Genomic DNA, 14158 nt, shown 5'->3' on the forward strand with positions numbered 1-14158 from the left:
ATGTCCTGCTCCAGCTCCTCTCATCACGCCTCTGTGGCTTTGTGTGTCGATCACACCCTCTCCCTTTATTCTCTTTGCAACTCCACGCATTTCTTTTTTCTTTGTGATTATCTCCACCGGGGTCTCTGTCGCCCTGTCGCCCTCCTCTCCCCGCAGTGGTGCCAAGACCCACGCAGGCACTGCCGTTCGGGTCCAGAATGTTCCACGGCCCATGGGCACACTGCCCTGTGCCCACGTCGAGTTGCTTTGCTGGTTGGAGGTTGGAGTGTGGCCTGGGACCATGGATGGGGAGAAGTGTATCCAGTTGCAACCAATAGAAACAGCTCTGGCTAATCCTGGCAGAAAAAGAATGTACCCTAAGGACAGTGATTTAGAAATGGGTGCAGGACTTGCATAGGTAGTTCTTCAAAATGATAGACGAAGATGTTCAACATCACTAGCCATTCGGAAATCCAAACCAAAACCACAAGGAGGCACCACTTCACACCCATTAGGGTGGATGTTTCCAAAGAAACAGGCAATCACAAGGGTTAGTGACGATGTGGACCAACGGGAACCCCCATGCACTGCTGGTGGGACTGTAACATGGTGCAGCCACTGAGAAAAATAGGTCAGCAATTCCTCAAAAGTTCAACGCAACGGCCATATAACCCAGCAATTCCACTCCTAGGTACGTACACAAGAGAATTGAGAACAAGAAAATCCCTGTACACAAAGTTCATAGCAGCACTGTTCACGATAGCCAAACGTAGAAAAGTCCCAAATGTCACCAATGGATGAATACATAAGAAAACTGGCCCCGCTGGTGTGGCTCAGTGGTGGAGCATCAACCCATGAACCAAGAGGTCGCCGGTTCCAGTCAGGGCACATCTTGAGTTGTAGTGGGGGGCGTGCGGGAGGCAGCCAATCAATTATTCTTTCTCATCAATGTTTCTATCTCTCTATCCCACTCCCTTCCTCTCTTTCTAAAAATCAATAAAAACATATTCAAAGAAAATTGTGGCGGATACAGCCATTAAAAGGAATTAAGTACTGACACATACCCCAGGTGGATGAACCTTAAGAACATTTTAAGTGAAAGAAGCTAATCACAACAGGTCACATCTTGCATTATTCCACTTATATGAAATATTCAGAACAGGAAAATCCACTGAAATAAAAAGGCCGGAGCCGAAACCGGTTTGGCTCAGTGGATAGAGCATCAGCCTGCGGACTGAAGGGTCCCAGGTTCGATTCTGGTCAAGGGCATGTACCTGGGTTTCGGGCACATCCCCAGTAGGAGATGTGCAGGAGGCAGCTGATCGATGTTTCTCTCTCATCGATATTTCTAACTCTCTATCCCTCTCCCTTCCTCTCTGTAAAAAATCAATAAAAAAGAAAAAAAAAAAGAGGCCGGAGAATGGGAATAGCTGCCTACTGGGTACAGATTTTACGTCAGAACGATGAAAATGCTGTAGGACTTAGGTAAATGTGGAAGTTAGGTAAATCTCAGCATTGTGAATGTACCAAATGCCACCATATTGATTTCATGTTACAAAAATTTCACCGCAATTTAAAAACAAAAGGATAATGATTGGTCGCAGGATCCCGAGGAGAGTCAGAGAGCCAGGCTGGGTGTCTCTGTGGCCAGAAATAGTGGCCCAGGTTCTGCTGCACAGCCCATCTGGGGTCTCCCGTCACCTGCTGCAGCCACGTGAACGCAGAGTGGACTCCAGCAGCCGCGACTCTGGCGCCACCTTGTGGCAGCCCCACCTCTGCTGGGGCTCTGACACTGGCAGTCCAGTGCCCCTTGGAGCCACAACCGCACGTCCTGCAGTGCCACGGCAAAGGACGCACCTGTGGGGCCTTCTCAGGGCTCGTGGGTGGGGGTGGCCGTCAGCTGGTCCTACCTGAAAAGTCCGCGGCAACCTTGGGCACGTCAGCATAATGCGTGGTTCTCCATGTCCGTCCGCCAGCCAGTAGCATCGGCATCACCTGGGAACAGGTGAGAAAAGCAAATTCTCAGCTGCCCCAAACCTAGCTTTGTCTCCGGGAAACTCTGACGGCGAGGAGGGTTATCTGGGCTTTAACAAGACCTCAGCTACTTCACACACAGGCTCTGGCTCGAGAACCACTGGCAGAGAGAGGCGAAGAGCTTGAGTCTAAAGTCAAACCACCTGAAGTTGAGGCCATGCTCTGCCACTTACTGTCTGACTCGGGCCCGTTACTTAACACCAAAGGGGGACCAGTTGTCCCAATTTGCCCGGAACTGTCCCAGTTTGCTCATTCAAAGTCCCACATGCTGGGAAACCCCTCCGTTCCAAGCAAACCAAGGCAGTTGGTCACCCTAAAACAGTAGTTCTCAACCTGTGGGTCGCGACCCCTTTGGCGGTCGAACGACCCTTTCACAGGGGTCGCCTAAGACCATCCTGCATATCAGATATTTACATTACGATTCATAACAGTAGCAACATTACGGTTATGAAGTAGCAACGAAAATAATTTTATGGTTGGGTCACAACATGAGGAACTGTATTTAAAGGGCCAGAAGGTTGAGAACCACTGCCCTAAAACATCTCTGTCTCATGTCCTTCTGTAAAAGGAGGACAAGAAAATGAGTGAGTATATTCAAGTGTTTGGAACAGTGCCTGGTGAGGCAACGCTGATGACTGTTAGCCATGAAAACTTCATTTGTTAACTAAATACATTTTAAATAAGAACAGTGCTTAGAACTGTGCCTGGTGGATAGCAAATGTTCAATAAGTGTTAGCTATTCTCCTTCTCCTTCTAATGACCTATCAGCCAATATTATTTTATCACAATTGAGTCCGTTTCAAGCAACCGGCAGAGCAAACAACAGAACCATCCCAGCTACTCAAGCCAGCTCCGTAGAATCCTAGATACCAATATAGTCAACCCCACTGACGTTATTTTCTTCCTTCCCCGGAATCCATTCCTGGGTCACTTTGCCAGGTTTTTGCCAGTATCAATTAGCAAAATCTCAGTTCTTTTGGCGATTCAATCCTCATCCCAGATTGGAAGTCACTGGCCCCCTGGAGCCTGCAGGGATCTGAGCTGTTATCTGGAGACAATGGAGGGTGGTGGGGTAGGGCACACTGGGGAATGCTAGCTGCTGGCCATGGTCACACATGTGCGATGGGAGACGGGGGAGCCCAGGCCGAGCAAGGCCCTGTCACCTGCAGCACCTGGCTTCCCCGCGTACCCAGGGCATTCGCATTCAGGTGGTCAACTGGGGAGGCAGAGGGTGGACGCTCGCTCGGGGGATGCTACAGGCCTGGCAGTGGTGCACATCCCACCCACCCACAGCCACTGGCCACCCCTCAGCCGTGCAGCACACTAACTACAGCTAGATGTGTGCCCAGGAGGGAAGGGATGTGGATTTGACAAAGAGCTGGTGAGTTTCTGCCACCAGGACCTTCAGAATGACCAAGAGGAGTCACTTTGGCCAGCAAAGAGGGGGGGGCTCCGTGCGGGAGGGGGTAACCAAGTCCCCCACACCTTCCCACAGAGCCCCATTCGGATGGTGGCCTCTGTTCTCCACTCTTTCCTGATTAGAGACCTAGCAAGAGTGTGAGGCTACCTGATGGTGTCATTTTATAACCGCTGATCAAGCTTCACGTCTGGTTTGGTCTCTCAGCCTTGTAGTTAGTTGCAAGTTGCAAAAATCCCCGGGTTTTCTAACCATGCCTTGAGGTGAGAATGTGGACAGTGAACTTGTCTATCTGTCCTTTAAGCTGTGCGGTGCCATTAGCACAACACCCTGCCCAGCAGCCCTTGACTTCAGGGTTATCTTTATCCTCTTCTATGGCAGGAGGCACCAGGCCCCCCATGCCTTGCCTTTGATGGGTACTTTGTTTGGGGGCACAGGATTAACTGCCTCACCACGCAGGCCATGGGCTGCTGGCGTTCTGTCCTTTAATCAGAGCTGGATTTTCACTGTCTGACCACCTGCCAGCCTTACATCACCCCCCACCCTCAGGGCTTCCTGCTCCATCCACTCCAGGTTCTATTTTTGTTTCAATCAAGGTTCTTAGTTTTAAGCAACAGAAACAGGTTCTGGAGACTCTACGCAGAAAAGGAATTTGTTGAAGATACTGGTTAGTTCCCAGGAGACCCAGAACGTCGGCGGGTCAGATCTGAAAGCGACCTACTGCCTCTGCTGGGCACACGCCACAGTCAGCCCACCAGTGAGGGCCGGAGGTCCAAGCACCTTTGAAAGCTGGGGGGTGGCTGCTGCCACTGCTGAGAGGTGCTTCTTCCCATCAGCAGCTGTCATTCAAAGTTGGGCGTGTGGGTCTGATCGGAGTGACCAGGTGATGTGCCCAGGCCCTAGCTGCAAGGGAGGCTGGGAAAGGGAGGCAGAAATGGGGCATTTCTAGCTTCTTTCATGGGAGGCAGGTTCTGTCTCAAAGCTGGGGATTCCTCTAATGCAGGAGGGGGCTCAGATGTGGAGTGGCCAAAAGAATGATTCATGTTTACTGCTAGAAGCCACCTGGTGTGCAGCCAGTACTCCAGCCTACAATGCTGACCTGGTCAGCCCCATGCTCTAGCCAGGGGCCTCACAGCCATTGGGCTCTGTGCAGGGTAGAGCAGGTAACGAGCAGCCCTGTGCAATGGCAGCATGGCCTGGAGGCGCCAACAGAACCAGGCTCTGCTTGTAGCTGCGTATCTTGGAGTATCTAAGTCCTCTAACTTCTAGGAACCCTGCAGTGGTTGTGAGGCAGGGGACTGAAATCCCACTGGCCTCCTGAGTTGCTCTGTTCGTGACCCCGGATGCATACAGTAGCCTTTCTATAGACAGGGGTACTATTAGCATCTACCCTGCCAGGTTGCTGTGAGGATTTCATGAGATGTTGGATGTGAAGTCTGTAGCACAATGCCACCGGTTGGCGACTGCTGCCCAGGAAGATGCCACCATACACCTGGACATGGCTTGCCATCGGTGGTGAACTTCCCAGACACTCCACCAGCCCCTTGTGATCACCGGCCCTGATTGGCAACCTGGTGGCCAGGAATGATTTTTCCCATTTGACCCGAAGGTTGGTCTCATGATGGATGCCTCTTGAGTATTTCTGGCTTTTGGGGGTAGTGATGATATACAGCCCAAGGGGATGGCAAGCTTTCCTTAATGCTGGGCCTTCTGACCTTGGGCGTAGCAGGCTTTCGTGAGAGCCACGCACTGCTGCCCTGTGTGGTGGACATGGACGCGACTTTCTGTCCCTCTGGACGTTGCAAATGTGAAAGTGCTCACAAGTATGAATATAGGCTAAAAGGACAGACAGAAAGGCAGGCAATAGGGAAGCGCAGGTGCTTCCCTTGGTGCCCGGGTTCGTGAGCGGATGAATCCTGGTCACGGAAGGAAGAGGGGGCTACGGGGGGCGGGATGCCGAACTGCCAGCTTTCTTCCAACTACTCGGATGGTCAGTGCCTCAGGGTATCGTTGCCAGTCTCTGCACCACAGCAAGTGGGCGGGTGCTCCTGGTGACTGTGTTGCAGGAAGTCTTGAGAACAGAACAAGAAGGCTACCATTCATGACTGTCTTGCCAGCCAAAGGGGGCCCTGGATGATGGCCATAGATTCAGGTAGAAAGGGGTGGGTTCCAGGAGGGGCCTCAAAGTCACAGGCCACACTCTGGGGTCTGATCCAAATCCACAAACAAAACCTAGAACTGATTGAATGGACTCCATTCACATACTCAGCAGACATCACCTGAGCACCTGCCTACTGCGTGCCAGGCCCTGGTGGGCCGTGGGGACCCAGCAGGAAGCAGGATTCCCCTCATCGTCCTCCATCTCTGGGGTAGTAGGCGCGGAAGGACCCCAGAAATGAGACAACCTTCCATGCCTGGTGCACAGATGGCTACATTGCTTGACTTCTCAGCCCCCCATCCCCTGAATTGGGTTCAGCTGCCTCTCGACTTCTCACTGTCAGAGGGCAGTGGGGTGTCCGCTCCCCAGCCCAGGCTGGCTGTTCACTTGGTTCTCACTCGGAGCATTCAGGCCATTTCAGGCGCAGCCAGGCCAGGGGCTTAGCCCAGAGGCAGCTGTGGGGCGATGGGGCAGGCAGGCAGGGGGAGAACACCGAAGAATTAACCCCGACCAAGCCTGGGTGTCTCCTCAGAGGACACGAGGACCACAGATGGTACCACCCCAAACTCCAGGGCCTGGGAGATGGGGTTGATACCCAAGGGCGGGGTTTCATCTCCGTGCCATGGTCCTCTGAGGATGAAGATGGTCCCTCTGGAGCCTGAGCCCAGCCCTGCTAGGTGGACCCAGGGTCCATAGGAGGCCAGGCTGGGCTGCCCATTACTGTACTGCCCACCTCAGAGCTGAGGGGCAGGGAAGGGCCAGCCCAGGAGGCAAACAGGAGCCCCCTGGCCCTTCCTCCTGCACCCCCCTCCCTCCCTCCTCTCACGCTCTGCCCACTCTCTTGCTCTCTTCAGATTCAGATATGGCTCGGGAGCCCACACCCAGCCCTGTCCGGCCCGGCCAGAAGAGGCAGCGGGACACAGCCGTCTCCTGGTGAGTCTGCCTGCTAGAGAAGGAGGCTTGTCTGGGGCGCTGGGTTCCTCAACAAGGAACAAGGACCCCAGCTCAGGCTGCGCCCTACTCACTGTGGCACCCGAGGAGGGCCTTCCTCCCCGGCCTCAGGTGCGGTCTGTATGCTGAGGGAGTCGACCGGCTCATTCCCAGGCCCCTTCTCACTGTGTCACCAGCCAGCATCCTGCCTGCAGACCAGGGTGCCCCTCCTCCCAGGGGAGCCTCGCTGTGGGGCCCTGGGGGCCTTTTCCAGGTTTAGGTGTTGGAGAAGTAATAAGTAAGTACCTTTCTGGATGAAATCTTGGCTGTAAACTTGGGAAACTTAAAGAAATCTTCAAGAAACCTTTAAATACTTTCAGAACAGAGGTGACCAACCTCTGCCAGCCAACGGGCCACTTCCACAGGCATGAGGTGTGTGTGAACACGCTGGCCCCTGTGGCTGGGCATCTGTGTTGGCTGCGCTGAGCTCCGGGCCCTTTGGTGGGCAATTGGGTGCTTCTGTCTGGCGGGCGGGGGAGGCGGAGGCAGCGGGTGGTGGTTGCTCTTAGGAACAGCATCCGTGTAAACACCCCGGGGCCTGCCCAAGGTTCCGGCTGCCTTTGGGTTCTGCCCGGCTCCTGTCCCCGGAGGTGGGATGCCAGGTGTGATGGCAGGGCTGGGCGGGGCTGCTCTGATGAATCTCTGCACTTTCAGGTTGACCTAGAGAGAACAGGCCAAATCTCTCCCTGCCCGCGGCAGCCTGAGGGTCTGTGTGGCCAGCTGTGGACAGTGTGGGCAGCTGTTTCACTGCGGTTTTTTTTTTGGTTCTGAGTAGAGGTGTACTCGTGGGTAACCCGGTTTTTTTTGTTTTTTGTGTTTTTTTTTTAATATTTTAATAATTTTTATTTCTTAAAGTATTACAAAGAGTATTACATATGTCTCCTTTTTTCCCCCCCTTGACATTCCCCCGGCCCCTACCCCCGCCCCCCCCCCGCTCCGTGTCTTGTGTCCATTGGTTAATCTTATATGCATGCATGTAAGTCCTTCAGTTGGTCTCTTAATCCCCCGCCCCAACCCTCCCCAGGCTTCCCACTGTACTTTAACATTCTGTTCAATGATGCTCTGCTTCTGTATCTACCCCTGTTCATCAGTCCATACTGGTCCCCTTTATTTGTCCCAACCTCACTGGAGTAGTCTCAACCTCACCAGGGCCGTCTGAGCCTCACCAGGGCCGTTTCAACCTCACCGGGGCCGTCCCTACCTCACGGGGGCCGTTTCAACCTCACCGGGGTCGTCCCTACCACACCGGGGCCGTTTCAACCTGACCGGGGGTAACCCGGTTTTTTAACTTGTGTTTCTCCAATGATGCAGAACTGCACGTGGTGTGTTGGTTAGCTCTCGTGTGTGAGACTCTTACGCCTGTTTTGGGGGAGGTACCTGTTGGTGCAGTCGTTAATTATCTGTGGTGGGAGGTCCGTGGTTCTCTCCCAAAGTTCTCTCTCTCTCTCTCCCTCTCTCTCGTGTGTGTGTGTGTGTGTTTAAATTGATTTCAGAGAGGAAGAGAGAGGGAGAGAAACATCAATGATGAGAGAGAATCATTGATCGGCTGCCTCCTGCACGCCCCCCACTGGGGATCAAGTCTGCAACCCAGGCCTGTGCCCTTGACTGGAATCGAACCCTGGACCCTTCAGTCCGCAGGCTGATGCTCTATCCACCGAGCCAAACCCGTTAGGGCTCTCATGTGTTTTTTAACGCGGCCACTTTGGAGGCCACGTTAGCTCTTCAGGCCCAGTTGCGGTTTCCAGGTCTCCTGTTCCTCCACCACCGCCCCCTTGCCCAGCAGGCTTGGACCCAGTCCTGGTGGCCCTCTGAGGTGCAGGTGCAGGAGCAGCACCAGGGAAGCAATGGGGGCTGGGACTCCATTTAGAAAGGCCCTGCATTCAAGGCCGGGGGCAGGGGTGACCCCAGGGGGCTCCAGGGGGGAGAAGGAAGCCTTCCCCAGGGTTTGGGGCCACAGGGGGTGGGGATGCTGCCCCGAGGAGGCACAGTTCGGGATGGGGTTTGGTGGCCTCTTCCTGAGAACTGGTCACGTCCAGGCCACGTGCTTTGGGCTTTAAAAGGAAGCTCGGCAACCTGGAGGGAAAGGTTTGTGGGGGAGGTCCCCTCCCCCGCCCCACCTTCTCCCACCCCCAGCCCTTGCCTCTGACCCTGAGGACACTTGAGGAGGCGACTTGACCTCTGCCCCTTGCACCATTCCAAATGTGCATTCATTTATCTTTTTTGGGAAGCCCAGGCTTGCAGACTGCAACCATTAGCCCAGACCAGGGGGACTGATGCAGCTGAGGACCTACGACCAGGCCGCTGCCTGGTCAAGTCCAGGGCACACCCTTCAGCCCTGGCCGATGACTGAGGGAAGGTGGGGAGGAGGCAGAGCAGGGAGACCCCAGGTGTGAGGGACCGCCCCCCCACCCCCCCCCCTCCGTCTGCAGCAAATACTGCTGTAACAGTGCCATGCACAGAAGTCCTAACCCCGAAACCCACCCTGCCTGTTTCAGTTGGGGTAGCTCCCAAGCCTGGCTCAGCGGCCAGTGAAAGACCATTCCTTTACCATTCAGTTAAAATGTCATTTTAGGGGACATGTGATAAAAGAGTGGGGGTAGGGGGAGAACTAACCTTTGCATTGGCCTGGGTTCGAATCCAGGCCTCTCGTGTGACAGGCAAGAATTTGCCGAAACCGGTTTGGCTCAGTGGATAGAGCGTCGGCCTGTGGACTGAAGGGTCCCGGGTTCGATTCCGGTCAGGGGCATGTGCCTTGGTTGCGGGCATATCCTCAGTAGGGGGTGTGCAGGAGGCGGCTGATCGATGTTTCTCTCTCATCGATGTTTCTAGCTCTCTATCCCTCTCCCTTCCTCTCTTTAAAAAATCAATAAAATATATTAAAAAAAAAAAAAAAAAAAAAAAAGAATTCTACCACTGAGCCATCGGTGCTGCAGCGAGTGCATTTTGTGCGGTTCAGGTGGTGGGCCACACTGGGAAGGGAGCCCCGGCCAGCCTGAGGGGCCTGAAACTTTCCCTAAAATAATGTGCTCTGCTGAGACTGGTCACCTTGAGCTCTGTCCCAGCCGGGTCATTCCTAGACGTGGGGGAGGGCTGCCTGTGTCCTGCATCCGGGACCCAGACCCCGACCCGCACCCTCCATTCGCTCAGCTGGGTGGTTCCTTTCTCCAAGGACCTGCCTCCCACCACCGAAGTCAGCGTCCTGCTGTTCCAGACAGCCCACCCAGGCTGCGGAAGCCAGAAAGCAGAGGGCAGGGGTGGCGGAAATCTCACCACTCCTGGAGTCTTGCCTTGGGCTCTCCCTATCTGCAGGGCTCCCCCCAACACCCCTGCCTCTGGCTGTTCCTGTGGCTTGAGGATCCTTGTGGCTTTAGGTTGTCCCATGACCCCCACTCATTCAGTAGACATCTGGGGCCACAGGAGTGTCCCAGCCCAATCTCATGTTGTCCCCTCAAGAGGATACTCTGGATCAGTGCTGGACGTTGAGGGGCCTCTCTGGGCTCAGCTGGGGCTTCAAGCCATAACCGGTGACCTCCCTGCACAGGGACAGGACAGCGAGAACAGGGGCCCTGGAATTAAGGGCTCTTCATGCAGAACCACTGAACCCCAGCAGGAGCCCAGGAGCCATAGGGTGCCCATCCAGGGACAGGCAGCTCTGAGAGGAGCACAGACCCAGACGCAGTGAGTGGCCTGGTGCGCGCCCCCCCCGCCCTGCTACTCCTCGTGTCTGGGTCCTGAGGTCTCTCTGTGAGCAAGGGGGGTAACTAGGGTTTGCGTGGGAGCCCACAGTGGTGGATGGGGGAGGCTTATCATCCACCACAGGCAAAGCCCAGATGGCCTGTGCCCTGCTTATATCCCCTCAACTCAGGCTTGGTCGACTCAGCTGGGCCAGCTCTGGGCTGAAATACCACCTCCTGGGAGGAGGGAGGGCTTTGAGTAATGTCACAGGTATCCCCCATGGTCCCAGACCACTCACCTAATAACCACCTGGCAAGCTTGTTAAAACCCAGATTCCTGCCCTTTTCCTGCCCCTGCCCCCACTTGCTGCCTGTCTTTAGACTGTCCACATGGTACTATGCTCCCCGAAAAGCTGTGGAAACACACCTTCCTGGATGAAGATCCAAACCTGGATCTGCTAACAGCCCTTTGTGCAGCCTTAAAGAGCCCGAATGTTCCCTGCCCTATCGTATTCTCCTCCCCTACTGGTGGTCCCTGAGGCGGGCCAACCCCAGTGCTGTTGGGCCATCTCAGCAGAGCTGGGGCTGCTGGGGAGCAGGCAGAGCCCAGCTCTACCCCTTGGCCTACTGGGCTCCAGAGGGCCCTTTCCTGCTCAGGCCTCGGTCGCATCTGGGAAGACTGGGCTGGATGGAGAGAACACTCTTTTGTCTGGTGGTTTGGGGTTCCCAGGTCTCGGGAAGAACCTGAGCTGCCAAGAAAGGGAGGTGGGGGTGGGGAAGACTGGGATGTGTTAGTGGATGGCCCTCTTTCCTGGCCATACCATGCTTCCCAGCCCTCTGGGCCAGGGTCCTGCTTGTTTTCCCTACAAGTGAAGAATCATGCCTCACACCAGGGCAGCCAGTAGGTTAAAACCCCTCCAGGGCTCACCTGCTCCACCACCTTCCCAGGTGGCTCCCTTCCTTGCCTTGTGTTAAAGGCCCCCCACTAGCACCTGTCACTGCAGGCACCCACTGGGAGTGAGGGCCATGACGTGGAGGCACAGCTGTGCCAGACCAGCTGGGAAGCCTCCTGTTATGTGGCTTTAGCTTTGGAGGTCATGCTTCCGGGTGAGTCTGGGAACTGGCAAGGATGGGATGGGATGCGATGGAGAACAACTGCTCAGCACCAGCTCACCATCCTCACGAAGCCGAGGCCATCTTGCAAGAGGAAGCTGGACAGGGACCCCGGAAGCCCCATCAGCCCTCTCCGACTGTAGGTACTGTTTTGGATGCTCCTCCCCTCCAGTCCTACCTGAGCGTGGAGCACCCACAGCAGTGGGCCCACACAGCCTTCTCCAGCCACAGTGGGGTACAGGAAACATCCTACCGTTCCCCTTTGTCCGAAACTGAGCTTTAAGGTGCTCAGGATGTGCCCCATATAGGGGGAGAGTACAAAACCATCCTTCAGAATAGCGGTGTCTTTATGTCCCCTTTCTACCTGGTCTCTTGCTGATGTGATACTTTGTATATCAGATCTGCTCTGGAAATGTGTCAGAAGGGGAAAAATTGAATTTGTATTTTTCCCTGGTCACCAAGGCTGTCTCTGAGCTTCACTCTGGTCCTTGGGCTGCTCCAGCCAAGCCCTTCCAGAGGAGCTGAGCAGACCCAAGACACTCAAGTTCAGAGGCTCATACCAAACCCAGGCACAGACAGGGGACTACGCTGCCCTGCCTTCCTCCCATAGAGACATGAGCACAAACCCCTGGGGCTCAGGAGCCACCAGGGAAGATCCTGTCCTTGTGGCCAGTCAGCCAGGCAGCTTGGCCCTCGGGAATGGCCAGGCTGCATCTGGACCCCCAACATCCAGCTCTCACTCCCGGCAGCTCACTGCCCTCTCCCAGGGGCCGAGACTGGGTACGAGACACCAATAATGAAGCCAGTCCAGGCCCTCACGCTGGCTGTGCTGCTCTGCACGAGGCCAAGAAAGGGTGGGATCTGGCTTCCGCGGAGAGCCACACCCTTCCCGGCACCAAAACAGGCTGGTGTGCACCCAGAATGCTCCTGGAGGCACCCAGCCCGCCCCACGCGCATCACACCTCAGCGGTGGCCCCGACGCCGGCACTTGAAGGGCAGCTTCTCTGCCAAAGCCCCGTTTCCCCACATGAACCCCCGCAGCTCCTTCCGTTCCAGCCTGTCTCTTCTGCTCCTGTTACACTCAGGGGCAGAACACATTTAGACCTTGCTGCCCGCAGCCCTGACACCGGGGGTCCAAGAACACACTACAGAGCTCGAGAGAGCCTGGCTCTTCTAAATCCTGCACCAAGAACCACGACAGAAGGCTTTGCAGATAGAAAAGGGTTTTTTGTTCTGTTGCAGCTCAGATATAAGTGAGAAGGCACAGCCCCCTTGTCCGCTCTCTCAACAGCAGCCCAGTTACAGAGGAGGGAGTCGCTGGCCCGCCTGCACAGGGTCCATCCCTCACAAGGCAGCAGTGGCGTCGGGTCCCACTTTCCACCTCTGCCCGGCCGACGTCCTTTCCAACGGGGGTCGGGGCGAAGAGCCAGCTTCAGTAGAAAAGGATCGCAAACCAGTCCGTGCGCACAAAACTGTTCCGGCACAGCTGTCCAGTGCGTCAGTCCCGGGCGCGTCTCCCCAGAGCCTCAGGGGCTCCGAGTTCTCAGGGCGGCGCAGCCTGGAAGTCGACGGGCGGCGGCGGCGGCGGCGGCGGCGGCAGCAGAGTCCTGGGCGTCCGTCCTTCCTCCGGCTTCTGATTCAGGACGGGGCCGCGGCGCCCCTCCGGCGGGCAGCCCGCACCAGGCACTGCTGCAGCACAGGATAGAGGCGCTGGCAGCCCTCGAGACCCATGCGCACGGCTTCGACCCAGCTCTCGGTCGGGCCCCCCTCCCCACTGCCCAGCAGCCCGGCCACTTGGTTGAGCACCGGCATGAGCGCCACCGTGAGGCCGGCGGCGGCGCGCTCCTCCTCCAGCCGCGTGGGGTCCAGCAACCAGGTGGGCGCGGGCCCCGGCGTGCGGCTCAGGCCGCAGCCCACCACCAGGTCGTACATCTCGATGCCCGCGTCGGCCAGCGCGAGCGCGGCAGCCGTGAGCGCGGCGGCCAGGGCCGAGCCGCCGTCTTCCAGCAGCAGGGCGGACACCTCGAGCTGCGCGCGCGGGTAGCGGCCCAGGCGCACGGCGGGCTCCAGGGCTTCCTGCAGCGCCAGCCCCAGCTCGCGCTCCTCCCCGCCGCCCTGGGGCGGGCGGCGCCGGCGGCCCGCGAAGGGGGCGCGGCGGAAGTCGCAGAGCAGGCGTCCCCGCAGCGCAGCCGGGGCCTCGCCTCCCGCGCCCGCCGGGCCGCCGCCGCGTTCGCCTCCCTCGACCTGGCGCGGGCCCGACACGGCGCACAGCACCTTGGTGCCTCCCGCCTCCAGGTAGGCTGAGCCCTTGGCCTGGCTCAGCAGCCCGGCGCGCGCGTACACGGGCCGCAGCCGAGAGGGGTCGCGGGGGTCGAGCGCCTCGTCCTCCTCCGCTGCGTACAGCTGCGGCGGCTGCGATTCCTCGGGTCCGCGGATGCGGCGATGGTCCCCGGGCATGGCGGCGCCAGGCGTGCGAGCCGCTTCCGCCGCGCGCCTCGCGAGGGCTGTCGGGATAGCAGCGAGCGGCGCCGCACTGCCCCCTGCCGGCCCGGAGGGAGAACGGCGAGCGCTGCACAGCCCCGGGCCCGCCGCAAAGGACGTTTAAGGCTCCAGGGGTGGACTCACCCGGCAGGCCTGCAAAAGTGGGACCTGAGCTCGCCGGGCTGACTTCTAGCTTCCTGGACCAGGGCAATCCCAGGGCGTGTGTCTTCTTCCTTTCACTTGTGAAGATTGTATTTATTTAATTAATGTTTTAAAATATATTTTTATTGATTTCAGAGAGGGAGAGAGATG

General features: G+C 56.9%; 1 protein-coding gene across 1 annotated transcript; it reads right to left on the minus strand.

The window, feature by feature from the left end:
* Positions 1-12571: 12571 nt before the first annotated feature.
* On the minus strand, positions 12572-13830 carry EXOSC6 (exosome component 6). Its single transcript, XM_070397933.1, has one exon. The coding sequence runs from the start codon at positions 13820-13822 to the stop codon at positions 13004-13006; it is 819 nt and encodes a 272-aa protein (XP_070254034.1). The 5' UTR covers positions 13823-13830; the 3' UTR covers positions 12572-13003.
* Between the last annotated feature and the right edge of the window lie 328 nt (positions 13831-14158).

Source organism: Myotis yumanensis, unplaced genomic scaffold (genome assembly GCF_028538775.1).
Source record: "Myotis yumanensis isolate MYYU_CA2020_CCGP unplaced genomic scaffold, mMyoYum1.0.hap1 SCAF_18, whole genome shotgun sequence".
Classification (NCBI taxonomy): Eukaryota; Metazoa; Chordata; class Mammalia; order Chiroptera; family Vespertilionidae; genus Myotis; species Myotis yumanensis.